Source organism: Fukomys damarensis, unplaced genomic scaffold (assembly GCF_012274545.1).
Source record: "Fukomys damarensis isolate Sample0158 unplaced genomic scaffold, DMR_v1.0_HiC HiC_scaffold_15, whole genome shotgun sequence".
NCBI lineage: Eukaryota > Metazoa > Chordata > Mammalia > Rodentia > Bathyergidae > Fukomys > Fukomys damarensis.
Genome location: NW_022900927.1, coordinates 36,428,791 through 36,443,197, shown reverse-complemented (window position 1 = coordinate 36,443,197; position 14,407 = coordinate 36,428,791). Strand labels below are relative to the sequence as shown.

Sequence of the window (14,407 nt, the reverse complement as noted above, 5' to 3'; positions counted from 1 at the left end):
ACATGGGGAAAGCCTGTGCCAAGGAGACCTGGTTTTCATGAAAATGGTTTTTATAAGTATGGTGGAGAAAGGATGAAGGATGCCTGAGGCTTGGGAAGTAGGGACGACAACCCGGTTATCAAGGGAAGGTAGGAATAAGCACATGGCTGCCTCTAGCCCCGCCGCAAAAGCCAATATTGATATCCTCTGTAATAACACACATGATGTTCTAAATTCTCACCAATAACAACTGCCTTGAAGTCAAACTTCTCAACTAGCCACAACTATAGAAGAAAGGAATCTTTCCTCTATCTCTATCGGGCAAGGATTTATTCTTTGTTTTGAGGACAGCTTCCTGCAGCTGATCACAAACCAGAAGGGGTAAAGAGATTATCTCCCTAGTATGACAGAAAGTGGAATAAACAGGAACCTAACATCCACTCCATTTGTCCAGAAGTCAACACACTACACTGTTGCCAAACATAGCCATTCTATCATTGCTCCTTATTATCATGCACTATGGACAGTCCTCACTCCAAAAAGTGAGGCTCCACTTTCATCTCAACTGTGACCTTGAACTGAACGCGAAACTGTCCACTGCCCCATTAATTTACAGGAAATTCCCCCATGTGAAGCAAACACATTTCTTTTCCAGTGTGTCTGCTTAAATGACTTCTTCCTCCATTCCTTGGGAATCCTCCACTCTCACTGCAAAAACCGGACACTGAAAGGGGTTACTGAAAGTCAGTCAAAAGCAAAATTAAAGCACAGTTTCCGAGGCTTGCCAAGTGTACAGGAATGACTTCATGCCTTAATGGAGCCGTGAACACAATGGTGTAAATGTAGCAGTTGGCATGTGGCCCACAGGTCTCATTAGTTTACAATTATACCCAGATGTCAAATATCAGTGCTGGCATTTAAACCTATGAGTTGGTGAGTGTTTAAAATGGTACACGTCTGCCTTCTGCAAAAGTTTAAGTGAAGAGAAGACAGGTCTGTTTAACACAGCATGTGTTATTTTCTAACTAGCCAGTGATAAGAAAAAATTATACCGGTACTTACTATTTATAACTCATGGCCACATCCACAAAATACTTTCTTCTCTGTCGATAGACATCGTCCTTAAATCCCTTAAACAAACAAACAAACAAAAAGATTAAGTTATTTAACAAAGTGCCAAAAAATTAGCTGCAGAAGGCCTAAAAGGAAATCACTGTGGTATTTATTTAGTGTTCAATTCAAATGTAAATCTTATCCTCAGATGACTGTCTTGATGTCATAGGCAAAAGCAAATTGTGCTAACAGTAAAACCTCACTCAATTTGAGCTCTACTAATTTGGGATGTGTGGGAATTCAAGCAAAAGTTTACCTTTCCACTAAGTAAGCAGAATGACTTAGTTAAACAAATTGAAACTTTGAACAATATCTTTTGGTTTCCAAGTACCATTCTCATGTAATTGATCCTAATCACAAGTCATTTTTCCCCCCTTTGGTTTTTTGAGACAGGGTCTCACTATGTAGTTGAGATTGAACTGGAATTCACTATGTAGCCCAGGCTGGTCTCGAACCCACAGTGATCCTCCTGCCTCAGCCTCCCGAGTGCTGGGATTACAGGCGAGCGCCACCACGCCCGGCTCTTGTCCTATTTATTAAAACAAGTCTTGGACCAGGGTTTTAGCTCAGTGGTTCCAGCACCTGCCTCACAAGTGCAAGGACCTAAGTTCAATCCCTGATAACCAAAAAAAAAAAAAAAAAAGTCTCTCAACATGGTTGTTCAGTAAATTCATTTAATTCTAATTGCTCTGTGTAAATAATTAATATAACATTTACTAAAACCTCTGTTAGAATAATCATCAGATCCTCAAATTAGTATGAATTAAAGAGGTTTTACACAATGCAAAATCAATAAGGGATCCATGCATACATAGGGCAGCACATCAGTCCATCTCATTCTGAGTTACGACCATTCTAACACATCTCGGCCAGTTCAGCTAAGATTTTTATCTAGCATCATTTACTTGGAAAGTTAAACACCGTGTCTGTCATTCTTTTCTTTTTTTTTTTTTTTGGTACCAGGGATTGAATTGAGGTCCTTGTGTTTGCAAGGCAGGCGGCAGAACCACTGAGCTAAATCTCCAGCCCTGTGTCTGTCATTCTTCAGTTGAGTGGAAACCTTCTGAGAGGACTTCCTAGTTTATGCAACAATTCGTCCTCTAGCCAACAGACTTCCCATTTTCCTTTCCTCCCCTCCCCTTACTTTCAATCAATTCTTTCTCGGGTTGTTCTTTCTGCTGCGGTAGCTGCTGGATGCTCAGAAGAAATGGTTTCCACTTAACTTCTTATCTCTACAACCCCACAACCCCAAGGGTGAAGAAAGCAGTGGCCAGGCAAGACGATAAGCCACAGGGACCATGGTATTTGAGGGTAAAAGAGCAAGGACAAGGCCCACAAAGGTCCATACTACCTCTGGGGCAACACAGACATTTCTGCAAGGTGGACTGATGAAGAGGACCCCCAAAGAAGAACCCTAAATACACTAGAAAATACCCCTATTCTCTTGTCTTGTTGAAAGAAAAGGGGTCTCCAAACCCAGGAACTTCTCAGGGCTGTCTGCTACACAGAAATGAAGACTGACCTTCCTTTCAGAATAACAAGAGGGGCTGGGGATTTAGCTCAGCAGTGCCTCACCTGCCTGGCAAGCACAAGTTCCTGAGTTTGAACCCTGATACCACACACACACACACACAAAACAGACTAACAAAAGAGTTACAACACAATAAATGCCTTGAGATCACCATAACACCCAGAAGAAATGAAGTCTCTTCTACCCAAAACTAGCACCTTCTGTCTTGTGCTGTGGATTTGGAGTTTTTTAACTGGGGTTCATAGACAGGCTTGTGAAGCTCTAAAATGTCTACAGTCAAAATTTTGTGACCATAGCTACCACATTTAGCGTCTGTAGCCTAAACAACAGTCCTGCTGTAGAAGGTAGATATAGTCAGGGAGAAAGTAAATTTCAACACTGACTAGTAAAACCAGGTTACCTAGGGGTAGGAAAACTGAAGAACCCCAAGCACCTTTGTTATTCAAAAATAAAATAGGCCATGACAAAGGAGAAAGAATCCTGTGAAAACACAGCATCTGTTCCTTGATTCCTGCCAGACCGGACACCATGGTAACAGCATCGTAATCTGCTGGCCTTCCAGAAGAATCTCAACTGTTTCTCCTCAGCAAACACCTGCACCTTTTCCAGGGACACAAGAGAGAGATTTACTCATCATGCCTCATTAGCCTGGAGTGGCAGTGATTACAAAAAATGTTGTGGGCAATCCAGAGCTTCCTGGATTGAACCACAGACTGGCAAAGTAAGAGATGCTGGCTGCACTAGCGATTACAGACACCACATAATTTGGCCATTCATTCTGAATGGAAGCCAGAGGTAGGATTACCAGACAACATACAGAATGCCCAGTTAAATTTCAATTTCAGATAAACAACAAATTTTTCCAATTTAACTGAGCATCCTATATATTTATTCATACAATCTGGCAACCCTACACCCTGAGAGTACCTGCTGTACAAATTCACCCTGTCTCCCTCAGTTTAAATCAAAGGTAATTGGAGACCCAGCTAAAGCCTAAAGTACCTGGCCCAATTTATGCTGACACTGAAGTAGACATCCCAAATAGCTCAATCCTGGTGGGATGCTAGACTCATCTGGGGGACTCCAAACATGGCCATATTCCCAGAGATTCTAGTTTCAGCTTCCTGGGATGAGGCACTGGCATCAGTGTTTTGTTTTGTTTTGTTAACACCCCACAGACGATGTGAATGGGAAACTAAAGCTGGGACTCACTGAGCTAGGACATTAGTTCTCACACTTAGAGCTCATCAGAATCTCCTACCAGACCTTTCACAGGAAGATTCCCGGGTCTGTCTCTGAAAGTTCTGACTCAGTACGCTTCACACAAGCCTCAAGATGTTATAGTCTTAACAAGTACTTTAGGAACAGACCTTTATCACACTTTGAAAGACTCAGTCTCACTCTGGCTGGTCCCCATCCCCTCCAGGGATGAGCCCGCACTAGCTCAGTAGAAATACAGAATCCTAAAACCTATTTACATTTTTAGGTGGTCTCCCAGTGACTTATTTTCCATTAAACTTTCAGAGGCACTGACCTAGATACTGAATGCTTTCTAAGGAATCCTAACAACAGGACTTATATACCAAGCCCTTTCTTAATACCTTAATGCAAGGGCCCCTGAGTTCATCTCAGAACTGTGATTATTCTTTGTCATAAAAAGTGCTTAGACAACACTTTTCTTCATCAAATTAGAATTTATAAAAACACCAACTTATTGATATCAGATTTTGTATAATGAGCATTTGGCATGCTTATAAAAGAAATGTAGTTTAAAATGACAAGAGAGGTATGGGTTGCTAAGTACTTGCAATTATTTCAAGTGGCTGCACAGAAAATAAGAAGGTATCATAAAGTGGGTGTAATTAGGAATAATGGAATAAAATTAAGCACAGGAACATTTACTCTTGGTGTTGGAACAAATTTTTTCATAGCAAGGTCAGTGGTTTCTGTGGTTTTCCCAGTCAAATGGCTGATCTTCTTTCTCCAGGTTGAGTAATTTTCAATCAAGACTAAAGGGATCATTTGGAAATAGGTTACTGAAAGACCCTTTACTGTCCAGACCCTGATCTGGATGATTTAATACAGCATTTTCAATACTGGAAATAAGCATTTACTCTTGCCAAAATGCCTTCCAGTTGTTTTATTAACTAGGCTTTTGAAACACCCCTTCAAGGTCAATAAGAATTTTATTTCCACTTTTTACATAAAGAATGAGGTACACAGGTAGAGGGACTAGCCCAAGGTCATTCTGCAAGTTAAAAGCTGGTGTCTCTGCAGCCCTAGTCATGATAATCTCTTAAATCAGACCTCTGTGTTAAATCTAACTCCTCTGGAGTTGGGAGTAGAAGATAACAAAAGGATGATTATCAAGGCCATTTATGAATGTTTTTCTGATGTTCAGGAGACTTACATGCTAATTACTGTGAAATACTCTGAAGTCATATGCTACCCTGGCAAATAGAACACACTGGTTCATGTATGAATTCAGCTTTTTAAAAATAATGTGACCGAAGATCTTGGGATTTAGCTCAGTGGTGCCACTGCCTGCCTCACAAGCGCAAGATCTGGAGTTCAATCCCTGGTATCAAAAACAAACAAACAAACAAAGGGCCTTTTAAAAAAATAAATAAATAAAACAAAAATAATAATAATAATGCAACTGAATTAAGTCTGTTTGGTCATTTATTTGAATGACATATTCCAACTGATTTGAATTGCTATATCATGCAAAATTACTAGTGGCTGAAAATTTCTCTAATGTTGAAGTTCTCATAGTTTCCCTTAAAAGAATGGTTCTCGAGGGCCAGGGATTTAGCTCAATGGCACCGTGCCTGCACTGCAAGCACAAGGTACTGAGTTCAATCCCCCAAAAAAAGAATGGTTACCAAACCTAAGTGTAGACTGCTTAGTGCGAGTGTCTAGGTGAGGCTGATGCTGCAAGATCTGCACTCATACTTTAAAAGCCACTGCATAAGAGTATGGTCACACTACCAGATTCCCTGACGTTAATAGTGTGACTCTTTATAACCTATTACCCTCATCACACAAAGCCTTCCTATCTGCTTGGATTTCCCTCTTTTATCCATTTTCAGACAAGGGGCACTAAGGGAGGAAGACACTGCTTATAACAAATGGGTGCATTGCTTACCTCTCCCAGGCTATTAACTGTACTTCATTCTGATCAAAAAGAAGTTCCAGGTCTCTTGTGTTAAATAAAAATTTATATAAAGAGGGGAGATGGAAAACAAAGGGAAATGCTTATACAAGTATCATATTTCTTTAAAGATGGTCATTTTTATTGGAGGAGAGGAGAGGATGGTGGTAGATAGATTCAGGGTAGAGGTGGGGAGAGATACATCTTCCATCACAGCCGTATTTTAAAACCTTCTGCCTTTCCATTGAAACTGAAGTCAACTACATTACTCTACTCCTAACTACCTCCAGTCAAGGAAAATGGCAAGAAAAATTCTATTCTCTCGCTGAGCCCCATCATGCCTAGTCAGTCCTCTCTAGTATCCCAAAGGTGTGATCGATTACAGTTAATCATTTTTCCAAGGGTCATATACAAGTATATTTCAGTCTGTCTAACTCCACAGAAATAATCTTCAGGGTGCAGAATCTCCTCCTCTAACCAACCCTTTAAAAAATAAATGTTATGTGGAAATGCCATCTTTCTAACCTGCTTCTAGCCAACATATGTGTACTGGGAAGCTTCATCATCACTAAGTCTGCTCTCGGTTATGAAGGATACATAATAAACTGCTGAACAATAGAACATTACAGCTCACTGCTTGGCCTATGGGCAGAGCTGCATGGATCTGACATGGATATTGCCAGATACTTACTGGATGGTCAGCATCAAGCTCAGTACCATACATGAGAACTCTGTGAGAGCATCTGTCCAACTCGGAGATCTTCCGGGGGAACCAAGGCACATCCTCTAGCTCTGTTAAAAACAGTGCAAGTTCAAAACTATTAGCTTACAGATTGTGTTTTCCCTTCACAACGTTTGTCAGATTGCAAAAGTCACTCAACAAGCAAAAACTGCCCTTGCCTTCCTCCTCTGTCCAAATGTTCTCGGGTGGATTCAGCGTTACAATGGTGGTTTGAAATTTCAGCAACTGAATGAGCTCGCTGAATTCTGTTTTACTGCACTCACAGTCCACGAAGATTTCAACCTCAGAACTTCTTCGCCGGGATCTCCTGGATTCAATATGAACCATGTTGATATGTTTTTCCTGTGGAAACATTAAGTGACATCTTTAACTCACACTCAGGTAACAATAAGAAAAAAAAATGGTTTTTTTGCTCGATTCTTAAGCAACAGTGTCACGTACCCACAAAAGAGAAAGAGAAAATGATGACTTTCTTATTCTTTGGTTGACTAACAAGTATTTCCAACTACTGTCTCCATAAGAAATCTGTATTACTTACCTCTATGCAGGTTGTCTTATCTCATAAAAGAAAAAGTGGAGGGCATTTAAAATAGAAAAAGGACCCCATAAAATGTATCATAATTATAAACATCAGCATTTCCCAAAATGGTCCATATCCCACTGGTGATATATGACTATTTTGGAGGAAAAAGAACTGTAACTGTCCACTACCTTATGTTATCATCTCATCCCAAGATTTGTACTTTATGTTTTTTAAAAACAAAACTCAAACTCACAATTTTATAGTGAAGTAAAACTTCCGCTTAATGTTTTTAAATGAAGCAATCTTTTCAAAAATGAGTGACTAAAAGAAAAAAACAGGAAGAAATTGGGAAGGTGATATGAAAATGCCTGAGTATTTGAGCATAACCTAAATCATAACTAAGGAAAGCAGTCAAGAGAGATTCTATACATATATATTTAAAAAAGCAAAAGGAAATCAAACCAGTAACTTACTTATGGCACAGTCAGAAGGCAAAACAAAAGGTCAAAAATAATAATATCCCCTAAGTCTAACCACTTAGTAATTTTTTCTTTTGGCAATTTCCAGGCTAGCTTTGTCCAAGAATGTGTTACTACAACTATCATCCTATGATGAATTTCAGAGGTAAAAATCTCCTTGCAATAAGCTATCCAAGGGACAAAAGTAATTTAATGCCTAAAAATCAAGTTTAAATTTCCCCAGTTGTCTTTCTCTTAAATTAACCGAAGACCGAGTTCTCCACTATACTCCTATAAGCAGACACCTCTCCTCCACTCCAGATGGTACACTCTGATTATCAGCCCAAGTCCCAACACAATCCTGGATGATCTCAGAATTTTCAACATAGGAGCAGGATAAGTACTTTTCAGTGCATTAATAGGCTCAAAACAAACAGCATCCTCTCCTGATAAAGAAACAAGTCTTGTAACCAAGAAGCTAAATGTTCTGTCTGCTTTTATTAGCCTTTACAATAATGCTATATTTTCCAAATTGGCTGATAATAAAAGTAACATTAATATCAAGTTCAAGGTTCAAGTAATTTCATATACATTGTATCACTTTGGACTTTTAATATCCATTGGTTGAAGTGGCTTAGCTTACATTAGCTGTGGGCAGAGTGAAAACTTAGAGCTGTTAACTCCAGGGATTTTCCCACTGCACCCAGCTGTCTAATTGAATTGGCTTGCCTTTGGGCTCAATGTGGACACAGCCGTAGATGACATAATTATGTGTAAAATACTACTCCAGATTTCCATTACCATTGTTTATGGTACTTGATCTTTTCTTCAAGGTCAAATGGTAATACTTGCCAAATAAGGCTAATTTCCCTTCTATGATCATCATAGAGGCATCATAATAATGCCTCATTTCCGCATGCTTCACAAAGGACTTTTGTTCATATTATTTCATCCCACAACCCAGTGAGGTAGGAATTATTGCTGTTTTACAAATGAAGAAACTGAACCTTAGAAGCTGCTAATAATTAACCAAACCAAGAGAATACAGGTCTGAATCCCTGGATAGTAATTCTGCCTTTTTCCACAGCATAGCAGCTCCAGGCACCAGGAAGAGATAGGCTCCTTATCTTTCCACCCTAACAAACAGCCATGCCCCAAACAAAATGCATTCAGTAAGGTAGGGTGCGTCTGTAGAAGGTGGGGGGGTCTATGAGCAATAGCTTTCCTGGCCTTTTCTAGCCTCGTCCCCTCCCTGGCTCTTTCTTGAAGGCTCAAACCACAGATTTGAGCCTGAGAAGATGCTACTAAATTTCTATGAGGTACAGGGAGAGCTAGCCTTACAATTTATGTATACGGAGAATCTCATCTTTTAAAAAGATGCATTAAGATCATGAAGCAATTAGTCTTAGCAGAATATCAGGTGCATCTCACTTTATGCGATAAACTCTCATTACATGTGCACGATTCAAATTTTAACAAACCAAATCAAACTTCAGCTTCTTCCTATTTACAGATACCCTCTTTGGCTTCTTTTGTGTTTGCATTTTCAACTGTAGTGCTCACGTTTTTGAATTATGAACTTTCTCACCTGGCAACAGTCTACTGAGTTCCTAATAGGCTAGCTCTGCATTAATAAATCACAGTTCATGCAGATCTGCTTATTTCATTGTTTGGCAGACAAACTTGTTTTGTAAAGTCTCATGAAATTTGGTTCCTTTGAATCTTTCACCACATTATCCAGGAAATGGCTCAGTAATGTTTCAGAACAGATGATAGGTTTATAATGAGGTGCACAGTCACTTTTAAAGTTATGTGCTGATATTTTACATTCACCTGAAAGAGCCTCAGTGCTTTTACCAATCCACCAACTTCATTTTTCAAGGAAAATATGACAGCCGTCTTGCCACTCTCAGCGGAGGTTTCACTTTTGCTGCTTCCTTTGTTGCCTTTCTTGTCATCATTTTTGCTAGAACTAGCTTTATTTAGCTTCAAGAAATCAAAAACACAAAAATTATTAGTATTCCAGAGTTTTCCATAATTAGATTTTTCTCCATATATTTTATTCATAACCTGGAAGCCCTACCAATCACAAAAATTCAAGGTGAATTTGCCATGATACTCATAACTTCATTCTAAATGTTAGCTTACTCCACTCCAGTACCCTATTTTCAGTGCTCTAAAATAGAATCCAGTGGCTAAAATTAAAGAGAAATTATATTTGCTTCAGTTCAATGGCAACAAAATTCAAATCATCCTTAAGCATGAAAAATCATGTATGAATAATTCCTGCCTTTTTTCGTGGATTTTACAGCATGAAGTTTGATCTTCTGGCCTAAATGAATCAGTTATATATAAAGTACATTTATTACTAACCATAGCAAAAATAAAATCCAACATATATTTTTAAGAGTGGTAAATTTAGCTTCAGTTAAATCTCAAATAGAAGATACCTATTTCACGTTGAATGTGTAAGGACATGAGGCTGAAATGGATAGCCTTGCTTTCTGCAATTAAATCCACATTGTCACATGAATGTCAGTGTGACTCTACGGCACATGGAAGAGATCTGGCCCACAGGCGATCTGCATCAGATCGAAAAGTGACTATTATATTCAGCCACAAATAAGAGGAGGGAGAAGGAAGAAGAAAAGAAGGAACAAGCAAGCTAGCTAGCTAATCCTTAGCAGCAAACAACAGAATCAGAGTCATAACAATTGATTCTAGCAACTCAGATCACATTGTTAGAAATACAAAATGTTTTAAAATGAGAAAATGTTCATTGATGCACAATGCAAAACTATGATGACTTATTTTACATTCTTTATACGCAAATAATAGAGTTGAGCAAACAGAACTATCCCTCTGGAAAACACTGATGTAATCACATCAATCTGTTATATCCTCATAAAACAGAGAAACAGACTTTTCATGTGGAACCCAGTGAATAGCGATTTGCCATTATCTTCCTCTGATTTCTCTACTGGCTTTACGTTTACACATTAGTATTGCCTTTCTTTCTAGATTTATATATAATAGAACGATTTTATTGTTTATGACTTGGGAGAGAAGCAGACACTGACATTTGACAGTATGTTTAGTCATTAAAAGCTCAAATGTCTTAGTACTCTCAACATCTGCTTCCTCTTCACCACATAACACACAAACTTCATTTAAGTGCCATTTTTTATATGTAAAGGACTTACATTAACCATAACTCTGAGATTTCTTTGTTTTCCTTCTAGCAGTTCATTATGACTTCCAAACTCCTCAATATAATATCTTATCCAGAGACTCATTTTTAAATATTATAAAATCTATTTATATTTTTGGCCTGATTTTTGCAAATTAACTTAAATAGTTCTACACAAGTTGCCATGCTTACTTTCTAACATTTTTAGTAGGATAATATGCAACCCTCTGGCACATATTTGGAGCTACAATATTAAAATAGACTTTTCTATAACAAAATGAATTGAAATTTGTTGATAAACTGATAGTTCAGCAGTGAAGTGCCATTTAATATTTTTTAATGACTAGGAACCTGAATACATTTCTACTTCATAGCTATGAAATAAAAGTATTGTTTTTTAAAAATCTTATGATTATTACTTCAAATCAGAACCTAAAATTCTTTTTCCTCTGATTAATATTTTAAATACTAAAACTCCTTTATATATGAAAACAAGTAAAATATTGCTTTCATTTCTCCATCAATTAAATTTTTTTAGATGGAATAACAAGGCACAGGAAAACTTTTGAAAGGAGCTTGATCCTTGCTTTATTACAAAATCTGTAGTCAAGAATACAAAATATTAGTTCTGTGCTTAAAGACTGGTCATTGAAGACTTGAACGAGGTGTGGGAGACATTATGGTCTTAGGAAAACCACAGTAAATGATTTAATTCCTTCTTCGAATTCCTTCTCATAATAAATAGCCTTTCAAAGTTCAATGAATTTTGGATATAGGACATTGTTTCATACAAACTCTCATTCTTAATGTTTAGAAACTTTCCTATTTTGTGAACAGAAAGTTAAGCACACAATGATCCCAACACCTGCTTTACTTTATGGAAAAAGATGGACAGAAATGCAGCAGGGAGGTAAGACAATGAAGGAAGGAGGTGAGGTGTGCTTACTCCACACCAGGTGTCCATATGGTGAGGAGCAGACGTTCGCTACCCTAGAAAACACTCTAGAGACTCCCAGATACTCAGTACTCACTGTTAAGCTGCCAAGTAGCTGATGCTCTTCAGGCACTGCTGAATCCAAGGAAAACCCTCTTCTTGCCCAGTATTTACTGGAAAACATCATCATTGCCGGCTGCATGGGTCCGGATGTAATTTTTCTCTCTCAGCAGCAGCAGGGGTACTAGAGGGGCAGTAGCAGCGCTGGCAGAAAAGGTGAGAGGAAGAGGTGCGCTTCTGCAGCGTGCCCAGGGTGCTGTCCAGAACCCTGGTGTTCAAGAGCAATTCAAATCTTCCCCTCCCAGACTCCTTTATATGAGTGACTGGGGCCTGATGGAAAGCTGATTAGAAAGAAACTCATTTCTGGTTGCTGATGGCCACAGTCAGATTACAGATCTGAAGCCTGGGGTTATCTGTGCTCAAGACACAATTTGTTTGTTTCATAGGGCGACTAGCCATTTGGGCAGAGGTGGTAGAGCAAAACGCGTAGAGGGATGTATTTGTAAGAGAAAACATCTGTCCTCTGATGTTAACTCTCATCTCTCAAGTCTGCTATTGGCAGGTCAGCCTCAGTTTTTAAGTACCTATGAACTGGAAGGTTTTGTGCTTTTTTTTCTAAATGTAGGAAAATACAAAACATCAGCACTGCTGAATCCTTCAACTATTTTATGTTAATATGCATTTTTCAGACTTGGTGGGCTACAGCCATGTGTGAACACATTCTGTATGTACAAGTCTGTATGATGGCTTTCACAACGAGTACTGCTTGCTAATCCTATGATGTCTGTATGTACAGTGATGTTCAGGCCATTGTACTGCAAAGGAAACATGAAGCTTTGATTTAGCCACATACAGATGTAGCTCAGACACTAACTCTAGACTCTTCCTGAGTGGGAATAAAAGGAAATTAATTGCTATATATTAGTCATTCCTTTAATGCTCTTGACCATCACTGGATTTTTCCTCTCTACTTGTAATTACACCAAATCCAGCAATTGCCATGCATACATAGATCAAGTTATATTCTATTTAAACTTTACAAAGTCATAAAATTCACTATGCCACAGGAAAATCTTACCAATCTTCTGAAGAATGGAAAACTCTTAACCAACTGTACTTAACTAAAAACTAAAAGTCTTGGGCCAGCACAGTTCACATCTATAGAAAACAAGATAATAAAAATTTTTAAACAGGAGTAGATGAAATAATATTGACTGTATTTGAATTTTTCCTGAAATTGGGATATTTAATTACATTTGATCTAATTCTGAAAATAATCATTTGATTTTTTATTTCCCTTATAGATCAGCACTGATCAGCTTATAGGAAAGGCAAGTTTAAATAAGTTGATAGAAGTAATGATAAAATAACAGCTAATATTACTAAATGCTTAACACTTGCCAATATCTATTTTAAGACACCCCCCCTTTTGAGATAGGGTCTCACTTTGTAGTTCAGGCTATTCCTGAACTCACGATGTAGCCCAGGCTGGCCTCAAACTTGAGACAATCCTTCTGGCTCAGCCTCCTGAGTGTTGGAATTACAGATGTGTGTGCCACCACACCCAGCTCTAAGCATTTTATGTAGACTTATGGGGGTTAAAATGTGTTTGATTCTATTGTTGTTGTTGATTGTATCACTTGGGCTAGTGTGATTTATCTAATCAGTTATCTTTCCTGGTATAATGAAAATGAGATTGCCCCAGAGTTATTAGAGACTCAAATCCTAAAGGTCAGCTATATCTGGAAGACATTTCTGAGAAGCAATCACTCCTTAAGGGTTCTAAATGCAAGGAAAAAAGATATCTACAATAGGTAATATCTAAGTATCAACCCAGGAATTAAACCAAGAGCGATACCAACAACAATAATAGAAATGAAAAGACATTTAAACCAGACACAGTCTTTCAGCTTACCTAAGGCAAATTCTGGGATAAATGGGATGGAAAACTCTGATAATCAACTACCTGGGACAATCTAAACTGATAGCACAGGAAGTAAAAAAACAGGTGAATGAGACTGTAGAATTACTCAAAACAGAAATCATTTCTGAGATAAAAGACATAAACTCTAGAATAGAAACAGATTTAAAAAAATAGATGAGTTCAGGACCATGATGAAAGCCACAAATGCTCAGCATAGAAAAGAAATGGAAACCATGAAACAGATTCAAACTGATATTCAGGATATTAAAAACTCTATTAAAAATATACATAGCAAACTAACCCAATCTGAAGACAGAATATCAGATACAGAAGACAGGATGGTGGTCAGTGACCATGAAAAGAGAGATCTCTTAGAAATAGTCAGGGAACATGAGAAATCAATCCAACAGCTCCTAAATGACACAAAGAAGAATAATATAAGATTAATAGGAGTCCAAGAAAAAGCAGGAGAAAGCACAAATGACATAAAAAGCTGATCACAGAAGTAATAGCAGAAAACTTCCCAAACAGCAAAAGAATTTGACATCCAGATAAGTGAGGCATATAGGACTTCAACTAGCTTTGATTTAAAAAAAAAAAAATCTACACCTAGACATATAATAATCAAGATTCCGGAAACCCAAACGAAGTACAAAATACTACAAGCAGTTAGAGAAAAGAAACAAATCACATGCAAAGAAAAGCCCATCAGAATCACAAAAGACTTTTCAACATAAACCCTCAAATCAAGGAGAGCCTGGAGTGAGGTATTTCAAGCTTTAAAAGAAAACAACCTCCA

The 14,407-nt window shown here is 38.1% G+C and overlaps 1 protein-coding gene across 1 annotated transcript in view; it reads right to left on the bottom strand.

Annotated features, from left to right (window-relative positions):
• Tph2 (tryptophan hydroxylase 2) overlaps positions 1 to 11,923 on the bottom strand; it is a 97,371-nt gene extending 85,448 nt beyond the window's left edge. The window contains exons 1-5 of the mRNA XM_010617503.2: positions 11,722 to 11,923; positions 9,334 to 9,486; positions 6,678 to 6,861; positions 6,469 to 6,569; positions 1,042 to 1,109 (exon numbers count right to left, since the gene is read on the bottom strand). Of these exons, the coding sequence (XP_010615805.1) occupies positions 1,042 to 1,109; positions 6,469 to 6,569; positions 6,678 to 6,861; positions 9,334 to 9,486; positions 11,722 to 11,826 (611 nt within the window). The 5' untranslated portion in view covers positions 11,827 to 11,923. The remainder of the gene's footprint in view (positions 1 to 1,041; positions 1,110 to 6,468; positions 6,570 to 6,677; positions 6,862 to 9,333; positions 9,487 to 11,721) is intronic.
• Positions 11,924 to 14,407: the final 2,484 nt, after the last annotated feature.